The sequence below is a fragment of the Mirounga leonina genome, unplaced genomic scaffold (genome assembly GCF_011800145.1).
Source record: "Mirounga leonina isolate KUSES-001 unplaced genomic scaffold, KU_Mleo_1.0 Mir_180, whole genome shotgun sequence".
In the NCBI taxonomy this organism is placed as follows: domain Eukaryota; kingdom Metazoa; phylum Chordata; class Mammalia; order Carnivora; family Phocidae; genus Mirounga; species Mirounga leonina.
The window spans coordinates 3,176,077-3,201,009 of NW_023270469.1; the positions used below are offsets into that span (position 1 = coordinate 3,176,077).

The 24,933-nt window shown below is 55.5% G+C and overlaps 1 protein-coding gene across 3 annotated transcripts; it reads right to left on the reverse strand.

The window, feature by feature from the left end:
* Window positions 1-217: 217 nt before the first annotated feature.
* On the reverse strand, window positions 218-22,699 carry IRF8 (interferon regulatory factor 8). 3 transcript variants are annotated; one of them, XM_035024648.1, is made up of 9 exons: window positions 22,636-22,699; window positions 18,852-19,026; window positions 13,474-13,657; window positions 10,987-11,075; window positions 9,410-9,515; window positions 8,201-8,248; window positions 3,283-3,669; window positions 2,787-2,902; window positions 218-2,325 (listed from the first exon to the last, which is right to left on the reverse strand). In XM_035024648.1, exons 2-9 carry the CDS (start codon window positions 19,023-19,025, stop codon window positions 2,149-2,151), a joined length of 1,281 nt encoding a protein of 426 aa, XP_034880539.1. In that variant the 5' UTR covers window position 19,026; window positions 22,636-22,699; the 3' UTR covers window positions 218-2,148. The 3 variants fall into 3 exon arrangements, with proteins under 3 accessions (XP_034880539.1, XP_034880541.1, XP_034880540.1); XM_035024650.1 differs by lacking the exons at window positions 18,852-19,026; window positions 22,636-22,699 and adding an exon at window positions 13,785-13,977; XM_035024649.1 differs by lacking the exons at window positions 18,852-19,026; window positions 22,636-22,699 and adding an exon at window positions 13,756-13,866.
* Window positions 22,700-24,933: the final 2,234 nt, after the last annotated feature.

The following is a 24,933-nucleotide window of genomic DNA, read 5'->3' on the forward strand; positions in this document are numbered from 1 at the left end:
TCACAACACATACGAAGGGACCCCTGCACTTTCAGAAAAACCTAGCATGCCCTTTTTCTCCAGAAGGTTCTCTATCATCTGCAAGCCTCTCTACTTTTTTGCTGTTTTGGGGATGAGTGAAAAACAAGCAAAAAATCCTTAAACTCGCAGTGCAGCACTGTTTAATTCCCCCTAAATGAGGAAAGATTTTACAGTGACTTAAAAGACAGAGCATGAATCAGCTTTTAAAAGGGCATTTTAATAAAGAACAAAAAAGATCAATAACACGTTTTAAGTGGGTACAAAAATAAATATTCATTTAGCATATTCAAGATCTATGTTTTACCATTTGTTTGAGCTAGACACCAAAACCCACTGTTCGGACACAATTTCAGAAAACAGATCTGTTATCCTTAACAATGTGATGCTGCCTTTGTTGGCCAAAGAAGAAAAGCCACTTTGGCTGAATTTCCCTATACTTTCAGGTGGATTCAAACACAGCGCAAGGGACCTACGATGACAAAGTCTTGCTCCGTCATCTTCACGGACACGGACGCGGGGAATGTTGACCAGGGGTTCTTGGGCCTGGATTTTAAATTAGACTCATGGTTACGAGGCTGCCAGGAGGCAATCCTGTCCCCCAAGCCCCAGCTTCTCCCTCTTCGCGAAGTGCACCTTGACAGGTAAGGCCCCTTCCTGCCCTTTCAGGTGAGACGGAGCCAGGGCCGGTGGTGGCCGGGCCGGTGGTGGCCAGGCTGGTTACGAAGGAGAAATGGCGCAAGGATCCTTCTCCCCGCCCCCCAGCCCTGCCTGGGGTCCCCACTGCGCGTGGAGCTGGCTCCCGGGCCCACGGCACACACCTCCGCCTGTCTTGGCACATCACCCCGGACACAGGGAAGAGGTACCCCAACTGAGCAGAATACCTTTCTTCCCCCAGAAAAACATGTTGAGGTGCTTTTTGATCGTGAGGTGTCGTGTGCACCGGACGGCCAGCAGGAAGGCTGACCGGCCCCCGCCGTTCTGACACACGTGGGGTAGGGAATGCATCACCTCTGCTAGCCAACAGCCTAAGTTCTTCGGGGGCTAAAACTGGGACTTCTCCCGTCGGGAGTCTCACTACAGGACTCCGCTGAACAGTAGAATTGGGTATGGCCCACGGCCACCTCGAACCTCAAGGAGTCCTAGGGCGGGGGAAGGCATTGTCCCTGCCGCCATCCACCCCAGGACCGGGGTGGTGAGGACAGGTGCTGGCGACATCCTCTCCGACACGCCCGAGCCACTCCCCCCCCCACCACCGCCTGGGCTCGCTGAGTGGAAGGCACAAAATGCTTGTACAATCTACCATTACTTTTGGAGTTTGTGGCTTATAGCCCGCTCACTTTATAAAAAAAAAAATTGAAAGCAGTTTACAATAGGACAAGTAAAAGTATGCAAATTTTTAAAACAGGTCAAAACCATTTAGCAAGAAGAAAAGAGCAAGGGATCTGGGAATGATTTAATTATAGAAATGAAAATTTTAGCTCTAAGATTCCTGGCAGTAAGGCCCACAGGGAAGATTTTCGTGGTGTGAAGGTGAGGACACACCAGTTCATCTGGTGCTGGACACGCCCGCCTGGCAGGAAATCCGAGGCAGGGTGTCCACTCCTCTAACAAGCCTGGCGTTTTGCTTTCTCTTGCTGAAGGGAGACGGTTATCTAAGTATTTCGGCATCTTAACGTCTAAAAAAAAAAAAGATACTCCACATCGATCAAGCATATGAAATCATGAATCTATCGCTCTAACACAAAGTAGAGACAAAAAGCAGCCTTGTTCTGATAAGTTGATCTTCTCCAAATCTTTTTCCAGGAAGCAGCTATGAGCTAGTAAAATTGAAGGTAAGTCTTTGGAAATATCCATTATCCCCAAATGCTGAAAGAATCTAGCAACTAATGATAATTAGGGGAAATAAATGTTTGAATCACAGGTTATAGTTACAGCATCCAGGTCATTTTTTAAGAGTCGAGTCATGGTTCTCCTGTTCAAGTCCTCAGGGAACGCCCTTACTGAATTAAGAGCCGAGTGAAGCATCCCGCCCCAGGTCACAGGAATCCACATCCTTAAATAATTACAACAGTAATTGTAATAATGAAGCACGAGGTGTAGGCAGGACAGGGTGCCCTAGAGAGAGGCTTAAACGGTGATCTGTTGGTTTTCTCTGAAAAAAGGTCTCTGGTGTGAGGCGCAGATGTCTGGAAACATCCGGAAGACCTGGTCTGGCTGGGGCTCCTCAAGAGGCTGCACCAGGGAGCCGGCGCTGCAGCTCTTCCCCGCTTCTTCCACCAGCTGCCGGACGTAGAGCTGCTCGATCTAGAGGGACAGGCACAGGTTAGACGTGGCGGTGGGACAGTCTCGGACCCTGGCCAGGTTCTCTGATTACCCAAAGTGCTGAGAACCTCCACATGAGTCCCAGATAGGCAGGTGCAAGGGAAGGGCAAGTGGTATTGCTGCAAAGTCTACAGTCCCAACCTGCTAGCCAGTGTTCAGAATTTCACCATTACAGTTTCATTCCTTTGACTAGATTAAAGAAGGGCTTGAAAAGTCTATTCTGTCTCTCAGACCTTGAGGCAATTAAACCTTGCTAGAAAGGGGGTTTTGACTTAAGGCAGGGGGAGAACACAGATTGTTAGAGGCGGCAAGAATCCCCGAGCCCCACGTGGAGGTCTCCCCCGGGCCTGCCTCTGTCCACAGGTGGAGTCCCCCGGTCCCTGCTGCCGGTTCTCCAGCCCAAGTATAAACGGAGTCCCGAGGAGTGGGCCGGGAGAGCTTACCTGCACGAGAATGAGTTTGGAGCGCAAGGGGGTCATATCTGGAAACTCTTCTCCGAAGCACAGCACCACCCTGCCGTCAGGAAGCCGGCTCTGGTTGTTATAGAACTGCTGCAGCTCTGGGAGGACACGGGGAGGGAGAGCTGACCACCGCTCCCGGCCTCGCTCCCCTGCACCCCTGAGCTCACGCACCGCCCCGCGCCCCCTCTACAGCGCCGCTTCTCCAGGGCAGCCGCCCCCACTCGCTGGGAGTTCTCAGGCCGGACGGCAGGAGACCTGCCCCGCGCTGGTGCCGTTCCAGGTGCAGAGCGCGCTGGGGACACAGCAGGGAGCCGGCGCCGCGATGCAGCGGCCCTGGCCGCCTAGGAGCAGCACCAGGCCCCGCAGAGGCACGGAGCGGTTCCCCAGGGTGGCCGGGCAGGCCAGCACAGAGCTGGACCGGAACCGGGGCCCCCCCGCCCCTCCCAGGGCCCGATCACACGGAGGCGGCGGCACCCACCTCGGAAGAACTGGCTGGTGTCGAAGACCTTGACCACCTCGTCGCGCTCCAGCTTGTTGGGCCGGTCCTTGCAGAGCACGGCGTTGCCGCTGCAGAACACGCGACCCTGGCACAGCCGCTTGACCAGCACGCCCTGCCGGCTGCTGTGCAGGAGCACGCCGCGCTCCAGGTGCCCGAACAGCTTCCGCGTCACCTGCCGCTGCCGCTCGCTCGGGATGGCGTCCGCCGGCGGGAAGCGCACCAGCTCCAGGCCCTCGGGGCCGTACAGCTTGGCGCCCGGCAGGCCCGGCTGGCCCAGGGACAGGCGGCAGCCCTCGGGGCAGGTGGTGGTGGTCTGGCCCACCAGCTTGCCCCCGTAGTAGAACCTGATGACCATCTGGGAGAAGGCTGCGGGCGGGAGGGGCACCGGTCAGGGGGGGCGGGTTCAGTTCTCGGGTGCCTGGGGCCTCTAGGCATTCGGGGAAGTTCATGCACCCTTCTAGGAAGCATTTGTTTGTTTTAAGCAACCGTGAATATACAGAATTACTAAGGAAACCAGTGACTCATCAATCACCCCAGCGCACTCCATTCTCCTGGCGAAGGTCACGATGACCCGTACAATGTAGAAGTTCGTGAACTCGCTCCACCTCCCCGATCCTGCTGAGACTCCTCTACGCTGTCCTGTAATACGCACGTACGCCACGTATTGTTTTACGTACTACGTAACCTAGGGGCCTGCTCCCGAATTCATCACCGACGCAAATGCAAGATTCGAATTCCAGGGCAGGGTAAACAAAGATGCGATCCTTTGCTTGACAAATGCACAGTCTCCTTGGGGTTCCGGGGATTTCAAATGGTGAATGTCTACAAAACCCTTCATCTACACCTACTCTCGCGAGTCTGAAAAACGTTCAAATTAAGTCAGCGTCTCCCCGCACGTGCTACACTGAGGGACTGAGGAGGGCGGTGGTGCCACGACATTCTCTCAGGCTCTGGTCACCTCCAGAAGCCCTGGCTTGGTGCTCGTGGATCCTTAAAACCAACTCTGGGCAAACTCCTCCTTAAAGGAAGAAAATGGGTCTCTGAGCCTCGGGCAGCTGGTGCCATGGGGCCAGAATTCTGAAGAGTGCGGCTGGTCCTCGGGCCCTTCCCACCAGGCTCTGCTTAAGCATCGTTTGCTCAGGGGCGCCTGGGGGGCTTAGCCGGTGAAGCGTCTGCCTTCGGCTCAGCTCGTGATCGCGGGGTCCTGGGATCGAGCCCCGCATCGGGCTCCCTGCTCCGTGGGGAAGCCTGCTTCTCCCTTTGCCCCTCCCCTGCTTGTGCATGTCTCTCTCTCTGACAAATCTTTTAAAAAATCATTTGCTCAATCGAATGATGAGACTCCCTGCCGCCATTCACAGGCTCCTGGAATCATGCCGGGTTGGGAGCTCAGGTGTTCCAATCCAATTCACTTATGTGAGACGTGGGAACACTGAGGCCCAGGTGTGGTGGCCAGGAAAGGGCAGCACCAGCATGTGACCTCGCGCCCTGTTACACCCGGTTCACCATCCCGCCCACCATGCTGGGTCTGTGACATCTGCAAAATCGGGAAAATCTGCAAAAATGTGGAAAGCAAGCCCGGCGGGGCTGACACACCCCCCTTCCTTCACTCCAGAACAATCCTGAGCTTTGTCCCAGAGGACTATCACCACTCCGCACCTTTGCCCCATCGCTGCCTCGCTGTCCTCCTAGCAGTGCCTCGCGGCCAGGAGAACCGGCTGCTTCCAAGGGAGCTCCCCAGATGCCCGCGCAAGGCTGGCCCGGGGCCCCGGAACCACAGGGCAGCGTAGCTGGGGGCAGGTTCAAGCTGGCAGGGCCTGAGCGAGGACCACTGCCCCGGACAGGTGAGCCGCGGAGGAAAAGCCACCACCGGGGCCTTCCCCAAGTCTCAGCAGCCCTCCGCCACCTGTCCTGCCCCCCCAACAGCCACCCGCCAACCGGGGGACGATCCTGGGAGCACAGGCACCCTGACCTGGGAGCCCAGTTGTGCGACCAGGGGCAAGCAACTTCACCGCTCTGTGCCTCGGTTTCCCCATCAGCAGAGAGAACAGTGGCACGCACCTCCTCCGGCGGCAGAGGATGGCAAGAGCTCATGTTTGCACTTAGCACACGTGAGCCCCCCACGAGCAGCTCCAACTAGATACAGCAGGATTAACAGGACCAGACACTGGCTGTGTACGTGAGACTCCTGAAGTTCCAAATCCTAATTCTGGGTCTCTGCAGTAGATACCACCTAGGAGCATTTAATCCTCACAACGGCCCTGAGGCAGAGGTGACTGTTACAGGTAAGGAAACAGGTGTAGACGGGCCAAGGCATCTGCTCGGATGGCATGACTGCTGAGTGGGGGACACTGGATTCCCTCGTCCCCAGCAGACCGGCTCTGCCTCTGGGGTCCTCAGCACGGCGCCCCGCTGTCCGAGTTCAGCCCCTGCCTTCACCCCCGAACGTCGTGAACACAGCCACGGGCGCATCTGGATCTGCCAGCACACTGGGGCGTCGTTAACGCAGCTTTGTGGTCAGCATTTCACTCGGGAAGGCTTCACATAAAAACCTAGACTTCTGGGCGCCTGGGGGGGCTCAGTTGGTTAAGCGGCTGCCTTCAGCTCAGGTCAGGATCCTGGAGTCCCGCGATCGAGTCCCGCATCAGGCTCCCTGCTCGGCGGGGGGGTCTGCTGCTCCCTCTGACCCTCCCCCCTCTCGGGCTGTCTCTCACTCTCCCAAATAAATAAAATTTTTAAAAACAAAAAAACCTAGCCTTCTGATCTCTCCAGAAAAATGGGGAAATCAAGCCCGGCGGCATCTGAAGGCCGTGGCGTCCAGCCTCCCTGCCGCCCTTCACCCGCCCGGTCACTCATCACCTCGTCCCTGTGGCGCTGAGAACAGGGGACCCCTGCCGTTGACTTATTTACACAGGTGGGGGGTGACCGGAACAGGGGTACCCAAGTCCACAACTTCTAGAAGAGCGTGTTAGGCTTTTCCTCGCATGAGGCAGTGCTACGGGTTGCTTCACCCGCTGTGTGCTGGGACGGGGCAACCGAGCACACTTCCTCCTCACCCAGAGGCCTCGGCCCTGCCCCCCAGCTCCCCTCCTGCCCCCAGAAAGCACCCGTCAGCAGACTGCGCCGGCCGCAGCCCAGCACTGACTAGGTCAGAGGCCTGGCCCCGCGAGCCAGGGCCTCCTGGAAGAGACAGCCAGGTGCCTGGCTCTGACCCGGCCACCTGCTTACCAGCTGGGTGACCTTGACCAGCGACTGAACCTCTAAGTCTGGGTTCCCCCCTCTGTGACAGGCCCCAGCGTGCAGGACGGCTCTGTGGCAACACCAGTGCTAGGAACAAGAACACCGCTTCTCTGTGTCGTCTTCTTGCCTCCACGGCCCCAAACACCCGTCCCATGAGGGCCTTGGCCCAGACACCTCCAAGCCCCATTTCCTCCTCTGCACCAAGAGACCTCCGGTCCCCCAGACCTAACGTTCTGTGGTCCAGCCTGATGAGTCAGGCTGTTCACTTCCATAGAACTGACAGCTGTTGAGGAAGACAGCGGCTTCCTTCACTCCAAGGCCCCATCAGGGAGCTGGAATGCAAATTCCAGGGGCCACTGGCAGGACGTCGGAGTCCCCAACATAAGTAGACAAAAATGTACCAGAGGCCACCTCAGACCATAAGGGGCAGGAGCATGGATGGGACAGCCCAAAGCCATGTCCCAGCTCTGCAGCCCACCGCTGTGTGACCCAGGGCTTCTGAGCCTATGCAGTGGGAGGAGCAAGAGCACGTCTCCACGGGTGATGGGGAGTACGAGAAGCAGACATTAAAGTCTCAGCACTGATCCTGGCACCTAGTCAGCATTCAGTAATGCCAGCCACCACCATTATCCCCATCATCATCCCCACCATCTCCGTCATCCCCACTACCATCTCCATCATCCCCTTCCATCATCTCCATCATCCCCATCCATCATCTCCATCATCTCCATCATCCCCATCATCCCATCTCCATCATCCCCATCATCTCCATCATCCCCTTCCATCATCTCCATCATCCCCACCATCATCCCCACCATCCCCACCATCATCTCCATCATCCCCACCATCATCTCCATCATCCCCACCATCATCTCCACCATCCCCATCATCCCCACCATCATCTCCATCATCTCCATCATCCCCATCATCCCCAACATCTCCATCATCCCCATCCATCATCTCCATCATCCCCATCATCCCCATCCATCATCTCCATCATCCCATCATCATCTCCATCATCCCATCATCTCCATCATCCCATCATCTCCATCATCCCCATCATCATCTCCATCATCCCCATCATCTCCATCATCCCCATCATCCCCACCATCATCCCCATCATCAACACCAAGAACAGCAGCACCATCCCCATCATCATCATCCCATCATCAACATTAATTAGTATCATTATCATTATGAACTTCAGCGTGGAAGAGAGTAAAAGAAATGGATACTCATGACAGACACTGGTGACGTTTGTTGACCAATGACGTCCCTACCAGAAACTTAATGACACTCCATTTAATCCTCACCACACTCTAGTGAGGTTCTGAGTGGCTCAAATCACTCTGCCTGGGGTCACACAAGAGGGGCAGAGCTGGGCCCGAGCTGTCCCCAGGCTCTTCTGCAAGGTTATGCAGAAAGAGCTCTTTGGATCTATTTGTTGGTCCAATCCGAGAAGAACCTCAAAAAGCCTGGCCCCTCGCTTGCTCCAAAAGCCAACAGTGAGGAAGAGGAATCAGGGTCCTGACTTCTGACACCAGATCGGCTCGTCCACCCACCTGTGCAAGCCCACACAGGTCCTCTGAGCTCTGCGTTCAAAGCGCACCCATGTCCCACCTGCCAGCACGGCCCCGTGCGGCCCCGCGCAGCCCCATACCTGAATGGTGCGCGTCGTAGGAAGTGTAGCCCGTCACCAGCGGTAAGCCTGCCGGAGAAAGCGAAAGGCAGATTCAGACCCAGTCATGTGGGGAACCAACCCAAATGCTCCCTCTCCAGAAGTTTCTTCAAAAGCCACACATGGTGTGCTCCTGAGTTCCTGCCACAGGCTTCTGCTGAATTTGGGACTCCCCCCGCCCCAGCACGGTAACCCACATTTCGTAAACCAGACCCCAATTCAACCAGGAAAGAGGGGGAGGAAACGTTCTGTGCTGTGGGACTTTTGACCGATGGTCAGTGTGATGCTCTGGGGTCCCACTTCCTCCCACCCAAGGCCCTGCTCCCGAAGTATCACGGGACTGCATGCCCACCATCCAGGCCTTGTCTCCAGAGAGGGACCTGGGGCCCGAGCTAGCTTTCCCCGAGGTGTCACCACAGTGCAGGGAGAGGGGGCTCGCCCAGGGCCCCGGAGGCCAAACTGCCACCTGACAGCCTGGCGACCTCTGAAGCCAGCTGAGCCAGAGTCACCTCCCAGTCTCCCATGGGGGAACAGGAGGGGAAAGAGCCCGAGGGAGGAGGCACAGCAATCCGTGCGCGCAGAGGAGAGTTGTTTGAGTGGGAAGGTGGGGGGAGGCATCAGCAGCTGATAAATGCGTGATGTCTCCTTCGGCCCCCGTGACCCCCCGGGACAAGGTCCTGGGGTCTCCATCAGACGAGAGGACTGAGACTTGAATAAGTTACGCAACCCCCGCCCATGGGATTCAAATCCAGGGCTCCCAGTGAGCCATTGCACCGTCCTGGCCCTGGGCCCCCTCCTCTCCTGATGCCCTGGGCTCCGCATGGCTCTGAGGGGTCCCTGATGTCCTAGGACAGTGGCTGGCAGGCCCACGTGGCAAGCTTGAGTGTGGCCGAAAGCCCATCTCCCCTCTGGTCTGGGAGGGGTTTGCCACCGCCCCTCCCTCCCCTCCGACTCTCCGACCCTCCCAGGAGCCCAGGCGGCACGCAGAGCCCTCCCAGGGGAAGGGTCCGTGTGCCCTCCTAAGAGGCAGTGAAGGGGGCTCAGTTACCTTCAATAAGATAGGGATCACCGTAGTTCCACGGCCCGTGACCCCCCATGGCCCGTGACCCCCCATGGCCTGAAGGCAGAAAGGGGGTGAGCGCCACGCCCCCCGCCCCCTCATGTGGGGCAAGCCCGGAGGCCCATCCTCACCTGCACCAGACTGCTGCATCCACCACTCCGGGAGGAGCTGGTTCCTGCAGGCCTCTGGCGGGGAGGGGCTCCGTTTGACCACCCCCATGTAATCGTCCACGGAAGGCTGTAGGAACGGGGCGAGAGAAGAGCGGTGGTCACTGGGCTTCCAGAGTGGGACTCTGGTGTTTGTAGAGATGAACAGTTTAGACTTAACCAAAGACATACTGTCACCTTTATCCCAAGACAAAAGGAAAGTTTTACTTCTCATCATGAAGGACCCAAGACAAACCCACCGGGCTTAGCGATCAAACCATGTGCCTGAGTGATTAGCCTCTGCAGGACCCCTAATAAGTTTATGGCCTTTTTTGTGAAACCGCCTGTCACAAAACAGAACGGCCAGGTCATCCAGCTGACCTGGTGCCCCGGAGAGGCAGAAGGTTCCAGGACACCAGTGAACAGTGACACTGGACAGATTCGGCCATGACTTAGCACGTCCTCCTTCCCTCTCCACGTCCGGACTTCCGAGCTCTGGCCTATTCCTGAACGGATGCTGATACCTCTGATTAGCCAATATTTTGAACTCTGCGTTTCTTGGGAATCCCGGTGTGCCAACCCAACCACCTCACTCTCTTCGCTGAGTCAGCAGAAAAGCCCTGCAGGGAGACGGGGTGTTGCTGGAGATGAGAGTCCAGGAATTCACTCGGTCAGCTGCCAGAGACCACCCAGAAACTCAGCATCTGCCATCTGCACAAAACTCAGGCCGCTGAGAGGAGGCTGCATTTTGTTATCTGCATCCTCGGACACCGCGCTACTCCTAAAAATTCCGCTACTGCCACATGAGTATTAGGAAGGATTTCTCTAGCACCCACACCACCTTTTATGAGGATTGTGTGCAGTGATTTCAGCTATGCTAAGCCCACCTGGTCAGAGCCATACACACAGAGGTAAGAGGCGGATAGTAACAGGGTATCTGTAGAGCTAAAAGGGGCATCCAAAACCCCACCCACTTTGCCTAAGGAGACCCCACTAAGCCTTTACTTAGAGCCTATGAACTGAGTGAGTTTACATACAATTCTCATGGGCTGATCACCCTCCTCCCAGCGGCAGATTCTAAGACAGGCAGCCTGCCCACTGGGAGCTTCGTAAGGACCCCCCCCCCAAGCCGCGTGGGGAGTTTACATTTTGTTCAGTGCAGCCCACCGAAGAAGCCAAGAGATTCCGTGATGCATTTTCTAAGACTGCCATTCAAAACGTTTAAAATAGGATACGTTTTTAGCTGGAGCACAGAGCAGGGAGCCCAGCCCCGGCCCCGGGATGAAGCTGGGGAACCAGGGGAAGGGGCTGGCCAGACGGCGGAGGCCGGCCTCGCCTTGCACCCCGGGGCCGGGGTGGGCTCCCCCTCTACTCCCTACTTCCCCCATCCGCAGCCTCTAGCGAATTCTTGAGTCTATGTAGAATTGAGGGGGGTGGAGGTGCCGCATCCCGAGAGCGCCCAGGGCTCGGGACGCCTCAGCAGGGCAGGTGCGACGCCGCTCCTCCCCGAGACCCTCGCAGCTTCCGCGGCCGGGGCCACTCTGGCCGGGCTGCCCACTCACCTCCTTGATGAGCTCGTCGATTTCGGATCGCCCGCACTCCATCTCAGGGATCTCGCTCACGCAGCCAGGAGTCGCCATGCCCAATTTGCCTGCGGAAAACCAGGCAGACGCGTGACACACGGCACTGAGCCCACCACAGCCGTCATCAGGGCTGGAATCGAGTCGGCTCTTTGGTTTGGGGTTTTTTTTAATGCTGAGTTGAAGGAAATAAAAGTCAGTCGGTGTCTTCACCGGTTTGGAAAAGGCCTAGAAATTATTTCCCGTGCTGCCTCAGTTGTCTGAGCGGCCAAGTCAAAGGGAGAAGTCGGTTTTGTTGTTTCTAACACTCAAAGGACAAGGACGGCCATGTGGCTCATCCCCATTTGCTGAGCTGGAAAAGGACTGCCCACCAGACACCCTTCACGCCAGGCATTCGCCACCCATATGGGTTACATTCACAAGCTGGGCTATTCAAAGACACTCAAAAGATTTCCTGGCAAAATGTGTGTGCAGATTGGAGTCATTTTTTAAAGTTAATTGACAGGAAATGTCTTTGTGGCCTTTCCAAATATACAGCACGCATCTGTGCACACACCAGACGTGAGTGCGCCCAGCACACCAGGAAGGCTGGCTCCATCGGGCACGGCCTCCAGGCACAGAGCGGCCCCCCGGCAAGCCCCCCACCCCAGGCTCATTTCCTCCCCGCCCCCACCCCCAGGTCAGAGATCTGCCTTATCAAGGGATCCGTGTGCCGTGTCTTATAACCAACAGGCACCTAAATGACCCATGGCTCCATCCCAACTGAATCTCAATTCTACTTAGACTCAAGAATTCGCTAGAAGCTGCGGATGGGGGAAGTAGGGAGTAGAGGGGGCACCCCCGAGCGAAGCTTGCAAACCACTGAAGTACAGAGCAGAGTGAGTCCATTTAGACACTATGCAAATGCAGTGTCCCTCTGCCCCCTGAGAACCAGCTTCTTCTGTAACACCCACCCTGGCAGGTGATCCTGGCTGCAACCCACGCTGTAAACAAGCTGGGCTCACCTGCCAGTTCAAGCTCGGCCGATCCTGGGGGTGGGGGGAACCAAGAGAAACTCCTCCACTCCCTCAAATCACAGTTCATTTGGTGTTGATGAAAAATTATCCAGAACTTGGAGGTGAGGGGGAGACATGCAGGGCTGGCCTTTCAGAGCCCTCCCAGAGCATTACCTAGGAGGCCTCCCTGTCAAGGGCGAGGCCTCCCTGTCAAGGTCGTCAGGTTCTCCAGGGAAAGGTCAGTTAGTTTGACTAACTGCTGACGGGTTCTGACTCAGTCAAATTAGGTGCTAATTTATACAGAGTGAAGCTACAAACGACCGGCACCTCTGACGATCCCCCAAACTCTGGGTACACGCCAGGGACAGGACATCCAGCGGCTGGGCTCGCGGACCGAGTGTCACCCGAGCCTCACATTCTCCATCCCACCGTCTCGGTCCTTACGCTGGCTCCCTTGGGGAGGAGTTAAATGACTCTCCGACCCAGGCTCACTATAGATTTGGGACAGTCACAATTTTAACTTTTTTTTCAATTCTCTGTGGACATTTTCAAACCCCCCCCCCCCCCCACAGTGGGAAGAGATCAAATCGAGAACATCTGCACAGCCCCGGAGAGTTGCTGAGGGCTCTATTTCTTTCAGGCTCCCTAGATGACTTAAAGAGCTTGGAAGCAGCAAGGGATTTGGCTGCAGGGGTCTAACTGCTACATCTAATGGCTAAGGGATGTGTTAAAAGAATGTTCTCAACCCCTGACGATAACGAGCTTTCGTGTCCAGGCCAGCTCTGATCCACACAGAGCACCCCACTTCCGCAAAGGCTTCTGACGCCAGACCAGAGGTCACTGCCTCCCGGTCGATGAGCCATGTCCGACCAGGGCACGGCAGCAGGGCCGTGGTATGTGAGGCAGGTTTGGGCGGCTCCTGCTTTCATCTCCTCGTGAATGCTCTGTCGGGATTTTAGAGCTGGAAGGCCCATCCGGAATCCTCACTTCCCGGACTTCCCAAATAATGATCAGGATCTAACCACGTGCCGAGGCGTTTATCTGATCTCTGGCCATGAGGCCAATGGTGCCATCGTCCCCCACTGCATTCAAGAACGTTACCCTCCCCCCGCTTCGTCCACCTGACTGTCCCCTAGCCTCCTCTGGGCATTGTTAGAACAGAAGGAACACCTCACCCACCTTGCCCAGGCCACTTGCTCCTGCCCAACCCCGTGACTGCGCCTCAGGGAGGCCCCACCACCAGACCCTGGTCTGACAGCGGTGAGCAGCCTCCCCACCCTTTCCTCCCACGGGCGCCACCTCCCACTCAACTGGAAGCTGCCACTTGGCCAGCGGATGGTGGCCGAGGTCAGGGGAAAGAGCTCTCGGTATCTGCTTACACAGAGGAGAGGACAGTCGGCTAACCACTCGCCCAGATGTCCCCCCCAGACCCAGGCAGACTCTGCTGGGCTCAGTGCCCGGCACAGATAGTTACATTTTTGCTCTTCCTCGGGGACGATGCGGTAAACTTTGTATGGCTCAGAAATGTCCAGCTGGGACCGGTCTGTCACTTCCTCAAAATCTGGGCTCTTGTTCAAAGCACAGCGTAGCCTCGTCTTCCAAGTGGCTGGTTCAGCTTTGTCCCCTTCCTTAAATTTCCCTTTGAAAACTGCCCAGGCCTGAAGGAAAAGAAAGCAGCACATGAGATGCGAGGCCAGCCCCGTCCCACCCCGACCACGGGTATCCATGGCCACGGTCAGGACCGGCGCGTTCTCACCGTCCTGCCACCTCTGGCTACGAGCTCACATTCAGGGACTTTCAGGACTCAGGGGTCTCCGTCTCGGAAAGACCCGGGCCTTCCGGGCCGGGAAGGGCCCCCCCCCCCCCAGGGCCACCCAGCCAAGCCAGAAGCCAGCCCCTGCCTGTGGCTCCTCCCCACACACACATCTTGGACCTGCCTCTTGGCGAATCCTTCCCTGGACCAGGGGGCCAGGAGGAGCCTGAGGCCAACTAGCACAAAGAGGAAGTAGCACTCGGTTTCACTAGAATGTTCAAAACAAAGAACAATTTGTTGCTTTTTCAAATCAACCCCTAGCCAAAATTTACCATGAAAAGGGAACATTTGCAAGAAGTCTGAATGTGGTCATCCACTGCCCCGCTACTTTTAATAGAAATTTTGTTTTGCATTTTGGCATTTATTCTAACCTTCCCCGCCCCACCCCCAGGGCCCTGTTTAAAAGGCAATGAAACGTTTTCTGTCTGTTGGTTTTCCACAGCTGTTCCTAACCTCTCCAAACCTTACAGTCTCAACTAGGACCAGACGCTCAAAGCTGGAAACCTACAAAAGCCACAACGCAGAAGGGGGCAGAACTGAAAAGAAAAATTCAGACGAACACGTGGATGAGCAGTTTCAAGATTTCGAAATTGGAATCCAGACACAACAACGAGGGGGTCAGGGCTGTCAGGTGAAAACCTTCAGCCTCGGGCTAAATCGGACGCACCTGCCAGCCTCCGTGAGCACGAGGTCTGGAGGGAATCCTGAGCCCCACTCAGGACGACGCGGGTCTTCCCAAGGTGACCCAGTCGGGGGTTAAACGCCACGCCCTGACCGTCAGCCCAGTGGAGTTCCCCTACAGCCAGGGTCCTCGAGGTCAATGCCCGCAACAGCGCCCAGGGGGCTCGTGAAATGCAGATCCCTGGGACCCCCCCAGGAGGCTCCTTCAGTAAGCAGGGCTTAGTCTGGGAATCTGCATCTTCAGCCAGCGTCTCAGAGACTGGCAGGTGACCAGGGGGCCACACGTGCAGGAACTCCGTGACACCCCCAGCCCCTGGGACAAGACCTCACACTCTTCTGCTGGCGCGCTGAGCTGAGCCTGGGCGCTGCTGCAGGAGGGGAACAGGAGAATGTTCCTCCTGGGGCACACGAGCGTCACCCCTTTCTCTGACTCAGACACAAACTCCCCTCTCAAGTGAATGGCCTCCGGTCCCTCCTGATCGTTGTTCAGTGTTTTTTTTAACGGCATCACAGACCAGGCTTGGATTTACTTTTTTCAAGGAAGGTGAACCATGTACACATTGAACAGTAATTTCCAATTTTTATTAGGTTAAATCCGAGTTTCTCCACCTCAGCACTCTTGCTATTTGGGGTTGGACCGTACTTTGGGGGTGGAGGCCGTCCTGTGTGTGACTGAAAGTCTAAAAGCATCCCTGGCCCAGACCCACCAGAGGCCAGCAAACAATCAAACTGTCTCCAGACATGGCCAAGTGCGCCCGGGGAGGCAATGTTGCAACACGCTCCCCCACCCCGCGCTGCGAACCCCTGGTTAATCCACATTATACACGGACCCTGAAGACCATGGGTTTTGAGGCAATGTTAGGACCAGCTAGTTTTTATCCAGACCTGCAGGGCCTACAGTCCTATCACTCATCAGAGGGTCACACTCACCCGTGAAGCAAGCCAGAACATCCTAGCGCAAAGCGGGGCACCGTGGTCAGGAGGCGCCCGGGGTGGGCATCAGAGGTACCTTGCTTCCAGCCCTTCCCTGAGCCTTTTCATGGGCTCTCTGGCCGGCTCTAAAAGATCAGCTTAGCTGGGTGATCTCTCAAGACCCTTCCTTCTCGAGCTACCACCACACAGAACGGAGCGATTCTGAGGCCCGTGGGCAGTCTCCACCCCCAGCCCATGCCTCCCGCCCCTGGGCGCTCATCAGCAGCCAGCAGTAAACCTGGGACCACAAAGTCTTCCTGATTTCACGTTACTGTCTCATCTTGTGTTTTCTTTCCTTGACAGCCTACTGAATTTAAAATATCTGTGCTATGAAGACTGTTCTAATTCATTTAGGCCGGCCACAATGCTGGTCAGTGAGAGAAACAACCCTCAGCTTTACGAAAGGAGGCAGAATACTTTTTTAAAAACAAGTACGAGTGGGGGCACCTGGGTGGCTCAGTCGTTAAGCATCTGCCTTCGGCTCAGGTCATGATCCCAGGGTCCTGGGATCGAGCCCTGCATAGGGCTCCCTGCTCCGCGGGAAGCCTGCTTCTCCCTCTCCCTCTCCCCCTGCTTGTGTTCCCTCTCTCGCTGTGTCTCTCTCTGTCAAATAAATAAATAAAATCTTTAAAAAAAAAAAAAAACAAGTACGAGTGGATAAGAGAGCCTCGGGATACGCAAGGATGGTACAACATGAGCTCAGCCTCTTCCAATCCCCCTCTCCGGCCTGCACCACGAGGCAGGCCGCACAATCACAGCTGCGGGCGATGAAGAATTCTCTGGTATACATGGCTTCTTACACTCCACTAACTGTTTTTTAAAGGTTTTCTTTGAATGTTCCAAACCAAAGGTTCTCTACTTAACCAGAAACCCCCTAAGTCTCTTGGCCCAGCACAGGTGCGTTCGGGCGCCACGGGGAGACACCCTCAGAGGATGGGCGCCAGCTGGCGTGGCCCAGCAGAGCGCCACGTGGGTCCTTCCCTGTTTCTCCCCAGCATGCCGCGCTCCCGGTGGCCGCCAGCCCTGGGGGGCGCCCACGTCTCCCTCCCACCCCGCTTCTGCTGAGATTGTGGGCCCTTCTCAGATTGCCACACTGAACGGCTTCGTAATGAACGGAAGCATTGGGAATCTTGCACATTTTTCTCAACGCTGTTGAAACGGCCATGAGGCGCATTGCATAAGACATATAAATCTGGGGCTTTATTTCTTTACCCCCAGAGCCTAAGTTGAAACAGGGCGCAGGGTGAAGGGAGAGGCGGGGCACAGCCACCAGGGACCAGAGCCAAGGACATGCAGCCTACTGGTCGGGCCCCTACTCCCCTCCCGGAGAGGTCTCAGTGATGGTCACCCGGAAACCGGGCCCTCAGCACCCCAGGCATCCGCCTAAATCTGCTGGTCCTGGCCACGGTCAGCAACCAGCGCGGGTCCCAGTGGGGAGGGGGAGGGGTGCTGCCGTACATGCTCCAGGGCCCAGGACGGCCCCACCAGAAGGAACTATCTGGCCCGAGACGTCAACAGTGCTAAGGTTGAGGAGCTCTGGTCTGTAGCCATCTATAACCTCGAATTCCCAGCAGACCCAGTGGACCCTGGGCACTGTTTACGTTCGGCTGGAGTCTCTCGCAGGAGAGATTCACCACGATGCCAAAGGCAAACCCTCTACAAGACAGGAGTCCACAGCACCGCCCAGAATGGTAAAGCAGCTGTACCAGTGTCCAGGCTCCTGATGGGGAGAAATCTGCTGGACACTCGGGCGACACGGGGCCCCTGGAAGGCGAGTGAGAGCGAACCGTCCGCATGGGCCCACTTTTCTGGACGAGAGCCAGTAACTGACAGCAGTCTCCCAAAGAGATCTGGGACCCCGGATCAGAGATGGAACAGAACTCCTGAAATGGGGAGCCCCGCTGCCAACACCACAGAGAACCAAAGGGCCGACAGGCCTCTGAAGCTGGCTGTGACCTACATGCGCCCCACTCCGGGGCCAAGGCATGATCTTCTGTCCTTTGTGTTTGGTCGGGCCAGAGGACGGTCATACCCAGCTCAGCATCCTGTGCTGCCCTGGGGTCCCCCCTGTGCTCCCGCCCTCACCTCAGTCTGGGGTCCGATTCCCATCCTTCCACAACTCCGCCTGCCCCGCCCTCCCCCATCCTCACCCGCTCTCCCCTCCCCAGACCCCAAAGGCCCACAGAACAAGGGGGGCTCTGAGTCAGCCACCAGAGCTGTGTCCCTTTGCCGACACAGAAGCCTGGGCTCACCCGACCTCAGGATCCCAAACTCCCAGGGTGGGGGGGCCTCAGAGAAGCCTGCAGGTGACGACGACCCACAGGGGACCCTGAGAGCCCAGCTGGGCTGCCCTGGCTCCCATTCGTCTGCCTGAACGTAGGAATAATGGCAAGTAACCCGCGCTTATCAGGACTGCTTAGGGCTGGGAGCAGGACTCCTGGTCGGGCTGCTGGACTCCATCACCCAGGAGCTGTGAGATCTTGGACAAGTCACTTCCCCCTCGGTGCCTGCAAGGAGCAAGAGGAGCAGCGCCTACCACATCGGACTGTGTGGGCCGGGCCTGGCACAGAGCAAGTTCTCACCCAGCGCCGGTGGTAAACAGCAAGCCTCTCTGTGCTTGGGTACTTCTTATTCGCACGGGAAGGAAGACTATTTTTAGACATCTGCTGCAGGTTCAGGGCACCCCACATGACCCGGCCCCGGAAGCAATGACAGATGGTGTCTCTCTCATCCGAGCTGACCCTACGCTGCCAGGCAGAAGTAATAACTTCGAAAGGACAGACTTACACCCTTCCTAGAATTCGTAATGGAATTGAGACGGCAGCCCAGGGGATAAAGGTTTCCATCTCAGGGCCTTGGAGAAGTCTTCTCGCTCTCTGATTGTTAGTCCCCGTGCAAAAGACATGGTAGCGTAGCTGGGGAAAGTGCCCTCCATCTCCCCGTCAGGATAACGCCAACAATACCCAACTGACCTCGAAGTAACTCGGTCATACAATAGATGTAAAATCACCTAGGATATTTGGTGGAGACCCATTCGGCACTTGATCAATGTTTGTTTAAAAAAAACTAGATTGGGGGCGCCTGGGTGGCTCAGTCGTTAAGCGTCTGCCTTCGGCTCAGCTCATGGTCCCAGAGTCCCGGGATCGAGCCCCACACATCGGGCTCCCTGCTCAGCGGGAAGCCTGCTTCTCCCTCCCCAACTCCCCCTGCTTGTGTTCCCTCTCTCGCTGTCTTTGTCAAATAAATACATAAAATCTTAAAAAAAAAAAAAAAAAAAAACTAGATTAAGTTTCAAGCAAATAAGAAAGATGCCACTCAACACCTGCATGGGCCTGGAGAGAAGACAGACACCACTGGTGCTGAACTCAGGGGGTTCGAGTCTGTACCTTAAAAATGGATGCATCCACTTCCTGATTATAATCTTGTTTGCCGGCGTGTTTCCAAGGGATCCGGAACATGCTCTTCTCATCATTTTCCCAAATCAGCCCTGGGTACATGTTGCTGTCGATTTGCTCGATCAGCCACTGCCGAAGCCTCCGGCCACCATTCCGGTCACACATTCTTGTAGAGAAAAGAGCACGTTCTGTGATATTACAGATATTATCTCATTAATCACAGCACCCCGCGTACTTGAGAGCCAAGAACTGCCAACAGGAAAATCAGAGGGCTGCAACACAGGTCCCAGCCTCGCAGAAACCCACGAACCCTGGGACCCTGGGCCACCTGCCGTGGGAAGACCGTGCCTCCCCTGGGCCTCAAACCGCTGAACACTGAGAGCTCCCCGGGAAATCTGCCACTGCCCCGCACCAGATGTCCGTCCCTCCTGAGGTTCCAGCTGGTACTCCTTCCAGCCTTACCCATTGCTCCGTTTCGGGCAAACACGGCCACATCGAAGGACACCATTCCATTTTTAGCATGAGATGGGGAATAATCACCTTTACATTTCCATGTCCTTCGATGAGCAGCTCATCACCCTGAGAGCCAATTCCCTGACTTGATGCCCAGTCTGACCAGCGTTTCTTAGCAAATATGACATCTGTGCTCTCCAAGAAAGAAGAGATCCTCAACGCTATCCCTTCTAGATTGTTCCTTCACAGATGGGTTATTGATAAGAGCAAGAGTTTGGGAATGAGACAGAGCTGGGGTCCCATTTGAGTCCCACCATCTCCCAGCTGGGTGACCTTGTATCATGATTTAACCTTGGAGTGCCAGCTACAGGGGCTAAAGCCCCAGAAGAACCATCAGTACTCGGCATCTTTGGGGTGAGGGCTCAGAGGATGCACCTGAGGCCATGCCTGGACCTTAGAAGGTTCTCTCTAAATAACACAAGTTATTATCCTAACTTTCTTCCTCAGGAACTCCTACAACCACTTAGAACAAAAGCAAGGAAATCAACTGGGGCCATAGAACAGGGCAAAGTCAGCCGGGCTAGACTCTTCCAGAAAGCACCAGAATTTGGGGACCTCACCAGGGTGCCCAAAGACATCCTTTGGAAGAATATTCTTGCCAGAACAGGCAGCTTTCCCAACAGCAGACAGAAAAAGAACAATCATGCCGTATCGACGCACAGCCCACATTTACAAGAACAAGGGTGGAAATCCCCTAGACAGTTGGACAGACGTCCACCAAAAAAAAAAAAAGGCATTTCTATTCTTCTGATTAAAATGTGACCTCCTTGGGCAAACAGGTTTGAAACCATCAGTAGTGACAAGACACAATGTCCCCAAGAATATGGTCACATCCAGAGCAATGCTGGTCCATAAAGCAAGTGCATGACTTGGAAGCCAGCCACCCTCCAGGTGGCTGTGGGATCAGAAGGGGGGTCCAGGTCCTGGGAAGAAGGTGAATCCCAAGTGCCGACTGTAACTTTTCCATGCCCACTGGTGGGTGTAAAAGGGGTGACGTGGGTGGAATTAGGAATTGGACTTGGATTTGGAAACTGCAGACCCAGCAATGGCTTTTCTCCAACCTGACCTCGGGAAAACCACCTGAACCTCTCTGAGGCTCTCCTCAGCGGCAAGGTGAATGGAATTGCATCTCAAGCATCCCAGAATTCCTAAACAGCCCCTTATGCTTCTAAATAAGAAGGTACAGATTTAGGAGGGACACCTAGAGAGAGAAAAGAAACCCCACCACTGAGCACCCCCCAGAAAATAACCTAGGACCGAACTGATTCCTACAGATCCTTTCAGTGGGGAAAGCCAGGAGAATCTCACCTCGCTTGAGGAGTGAGCTGCGTGCAAGAGGGGGGCGAGAGGGGCCAGAACACTACAGGAGGGGTGGTGACTGTGGGTCTGTAAATGCAGTGAAATGTGCCCACTCGTTAGGACTTTGTTCACCCCCTTAGCACAAGGTTTGTAAACCAGAGTCCATCCTCCAGGAGCCTCCTGAAAATGAAAAGCAAGATTTTGTTTGTATGCGCGCTTTTCTAGAAAATGGGTCAACACCTTCTTATCAAGATTTCTAATGGATTTGGGGTGCCTCAGCTGGTTCAGCGTCTGCCTTTGGCTCAGGTCATGATCTCAGGGTCCTGGGATGGAGCCCCAGGTCGGACTCTCTGCTCAGCAGGAAGTTTGCGCCTCCCTCTCAATCTGTGATCTCTCTCTCCCTTGCTCGCTCTCAAATAAATAAATAAATTCTTTAAAAGAAAATTTTTTTTTCTGATGGATTCATAGCCCCCAAAACTGTTAAGGACAAATGGTCTTGGTGATTTGTAAGGACAGGAAAAGAGAAAATAAAGTTAAGAGAGAGGTCAATGAGAGGAAAAGTGAATCACATAATATGAAAACTGGACAATACTTTAGAAACCATCTAATCCAGCCTGTTTGCTCACGGGAGGAAACACTGAAGCCCAGAAGGGCACCCTGACCCCCAGGCACCGCAGGAGGGTCTTACTTTGCTCACTCTGCAGAGAAAAACTAAGGCTACGTTACCAGATCGAAACACGTGGACAGCCCCACCTGAATTCTCACTGAGGTCACCTCTAAGACTCTAAATGGCAATAGAAGCCTAAGGTACTAGTCCCATGATGACCCCACTATGATTTATGGAACGCTAACGCATTAATCCCATCAAATGTCAAGCCAGAAAAACAATTCATAAGCCCGGTCACATGTTTATAACTTCCTCTTCCTTGATTTTTAATCATTCTCTTTATGGGCCAAATCCTATCTGGAGCTAATCTGCATCGCAATAAATGGGTCCCGGGTATCAGGCTTCCCAGACAGGAGGTGATAAGAGGCTGCGGTGGCCCCACCCAAGGCAGATTCCAGGATTCCAGGATGTGCCTAGGAGGTGGTGCAGGACTCACCTCCCACACCTTTCAGGGCCCCAGGCAAGGGTGGCCACAAACCCCACATCCCCCACCCCAGACTCAAAGCATCAAAGCCATTTGTCACTTTGACCCCAGTCTTTCTGAAATGACTGAGCCACTCCCAATTCTTTTCTTGGAAGAACCTGCCATAATCCCAAAGGACATGCTCAGAACCAGCTCCTAACTTAGGTTTAAAAAAAAAAAAAAAAAGTGTTATATCGCCCGACATGTTGAAGGGGTATTTTAAAATTCTGGAACATTCGGTATCCAGTTTCCATTCATAAAGCACTCCAAGCCCTGGATAAGCAACACATCTCACTTTGTAAAGTCTCCCCTTTGCCCTGGGGTGCATTTTGCACCCAAAAGCTGCTGTTAGCAGCGGGCCCTACAAAGCTGGGGCTTTCTTGCCGGGGACCACTGGGCTATATGATGAGAGCCAAGGGCCTCAGAGCCCACTCAGAAATCGCTAACTGTCATCAGGCAGAAGAAAGCCCCAGTGTGCACCCCCTTCCACCAACCAGCTCACACAGAAACGGACGGTCACCGGGCAGTTCCTCGGTCGTGACCCTCCGAGCGCTACTCCGGGCAGCAGGACTTGGGCGGGACCGGAGAGCAGGTCTTGCAACAAAGGGGTCAGTGTTTCCCCTCCCTAGATAGGCCATTCTACGGTCTTCCACGCAAACCCGACTCTCAGAAAAATGGGATTTTTTTTGTCAGGCATCAGCCACTTGGGGCCCCGCCACCCCGTGCTCAACGCCTGGACTTGGGTCTGGGTTCAGGAGGAAGAGCAGAGGAGGAGGAGGAGGAGGGACGGAGCCGGGCCGGCCCGGCCGTCTACCGGCCGCCGGGCTGCCTACCTGCCGCCGCGCGCGCCCGAGCCCGCCGCCCGCCTTCGGCGCCGCCGCCCGCGTTCCCACGCTCGCCGCCGCGCTCGGGGGATGCGGCCGCGGGCTCCGGCGCCGGCGCGGGTCTAGGGCCGGGGCGGGCCCGGCGCGCCGAGCGGCGGCCGCGCGGGCCAATGGGCGTGGGAGGGCCGCCGGGGCCGCCCAATGGGCGCGGACGCGCCGCCAGCACCGCCCAATGGGCGCGGCCCGTCCGGCCCGCCTTCTTCGAAGCGCTCAGCTTTCCGAGAAATCACTTTGCGCAGGGGCGGCCGCTGGCGGTCCGGGTGCCCTTCCGGGGTCCGCGCTGGGGGTCCCGGGCGCGGCGCGGGACGGGGGTGTCCGCAGGAATTCCCGCGGGGCCGCGGGGGCGTCCTTGCGGCCAAGTCAAGGGCAGGGAGGGTGGTGGGTGTCAGATGGCGGAAGTCAAGGCGCTGCCAGACGCCCGGGGCGAGGCGGGGGTCGGACGCGGGAGGTCAGGGCATAGCTGGGGCCTCGGGGCAGAGGCAGAGGTCGGATCTTGGAGGTCAGGACTCTCTGGGGCTGGGGCCGGGCTCAGACACCAGAGTCAGAGCTCTGGGATGGATGATGGGTGTCAGGCCGCAGGATCCGGGCCAAGGTGGACATCCTTGGAAGTCCCGGCTGGGATGGTGGCGGCCTGTGGCCCCTGCAGAGTGACCCCCCCCATCTCCGTGAGTGTGGCCCAAGTTCCTGGAGCTGCATGGGAGGCATCCCCCCACCAGGAGGAAGCCCCTAGTAACATGTCCAGACAGGGGCAAACTTTACACCTGACGTGTGGTTCCTTATAGAACTGGTCCTAGATGACCCGTCGCCGGCGAGTGACTGGGAGCGTACAAAAAAAAGAAAAAGTGCCCAGCTATATCAAGGTATCTGAAACCATTGCCCTCTGAAGATCAGAAGTAAAAACAGGATTGTCTAGCATATTAGCGCTAGAATGTCCACTTAGGGAAGTTTTCATCATAAATTCTTATCCCCAGGAAAAGTCAATTGTGTTGAGGCAGGGTTCTCTGCGTGTCTGTGTCATTTCCAGCCCCTCTGGGATGTTGGCTGGCATTTACTATATATGGGAGTAGAGTGGGGGGCAACCCTGGTGACGGAAATGACAAAGGAAACCCTGGAGACAGAAGGAAAGGTTTCCCCACGTTGAGGTGTGGGGCAGCCTTATAGGGAGAAGAATGGGAATCTTTGTTGACCAATCACACACAAGGAGCAGTGTTTACTGAGCCACGTATTCACTAGGCTTTTCAAGAACCTATGAAAATGTTTGAGCCTGAAAAAGAAATTTTATTGGCACCCAAATGCAAACAGTACACTGCAAATTTGAAATTAATAAATGTTCAAAGAAAAGTCCCCAACACATAACGTGCCAACTTCAAATTGTAATTTCTCTGCTGATAAACATTTGGTCGTATTTGAAAACCACATGGAAGTTAGAAATCACTTGGTAAGAATTTCCTAATACCATGATTGCCAGGAAGTCATAGCAATCATGAATTAAATGAGTTCCCTGTCGCCAAATAATTTCCCATGATAACTCATTTTTCAAAGCTCAAATTCTTGAAGAGTGTTTGGATACTGTAGGAGTATTTTGATATGTTCGCTATGGTGTGGGACGAGCTTCCAGAACTCAGAAATTCTTTGAAGAGCCCGCACGCGTGTTTGTACTCCTATCTTTTCACCGACGCGCCCCTTCAGCCTGCCCAGATTTCCTTCCCGGTCAGGGTTGCTGCCCGCGGCACAAAGACGAGTGCTCAAACTTCCACTCGGCACTCCAGTTAGGTCAAGCCGGGGGCGCGCAAAGACGGAGAAGTCAGCCCTGCAGCTGTCCCAGCGAGGATCGCCAGCAGTAGGTGTCACTGTATACATACAGGAACTGTTCACCATACACGGGCTGGCATTGAACCTGCTCCCGAAACCCCGCATTTTCAACGTGGTGACTCCTCACTGCCTGGGGACAACTTGTAACCTCAGCTGTTTAGTTCTGTTCCTACTTAATGAGCGTTGATGGAGCGACTGCTATGGGCTGGATACGGTGCCAAGGACAGGAGACCCAAAGAACAAAAGTGCCTCTGACCATTCCTGCCTCTCCCATGACCTGCCAGCACCTCATAATCCAGGGAAATTTCACCCTGGTCTCTGCAGCAGCCTACGCCTTGTCCTCTGTACCATGTCCCTGTGTGTCCTTGTCGCTGTGCCCCCAGCTTCAGCCGCTCCCTTGATGAGGGCTCCTCCGTGGTCTCACAGCACGTCCAG

Bases quoted from the DNA above. Each gene is read 5' to 3' on its own strand.
- IRF8 (XM_035024648.1), bottom strand. From the start codon at position 19,025: ATGTGTGACCGGAATGGTGGCCGGAGGCTTCGGCAGTGGCTGATCGAG. The intron at 11,076-13,473 runs GTAACTATCTGT...GGTTTTCCGCAG, and splicing joins CCCCGAGGAAGAGCAAAAAT to GCAAATTGGGCATGGCGACT. The intron at 2,326-2,786 runs GTAAGCTCTCCC...CTGTCCCTCTAG, and splicing joins CCAAACTCATTCTCGTGCAG to ATCGAGCAGCTCTACGTCCG.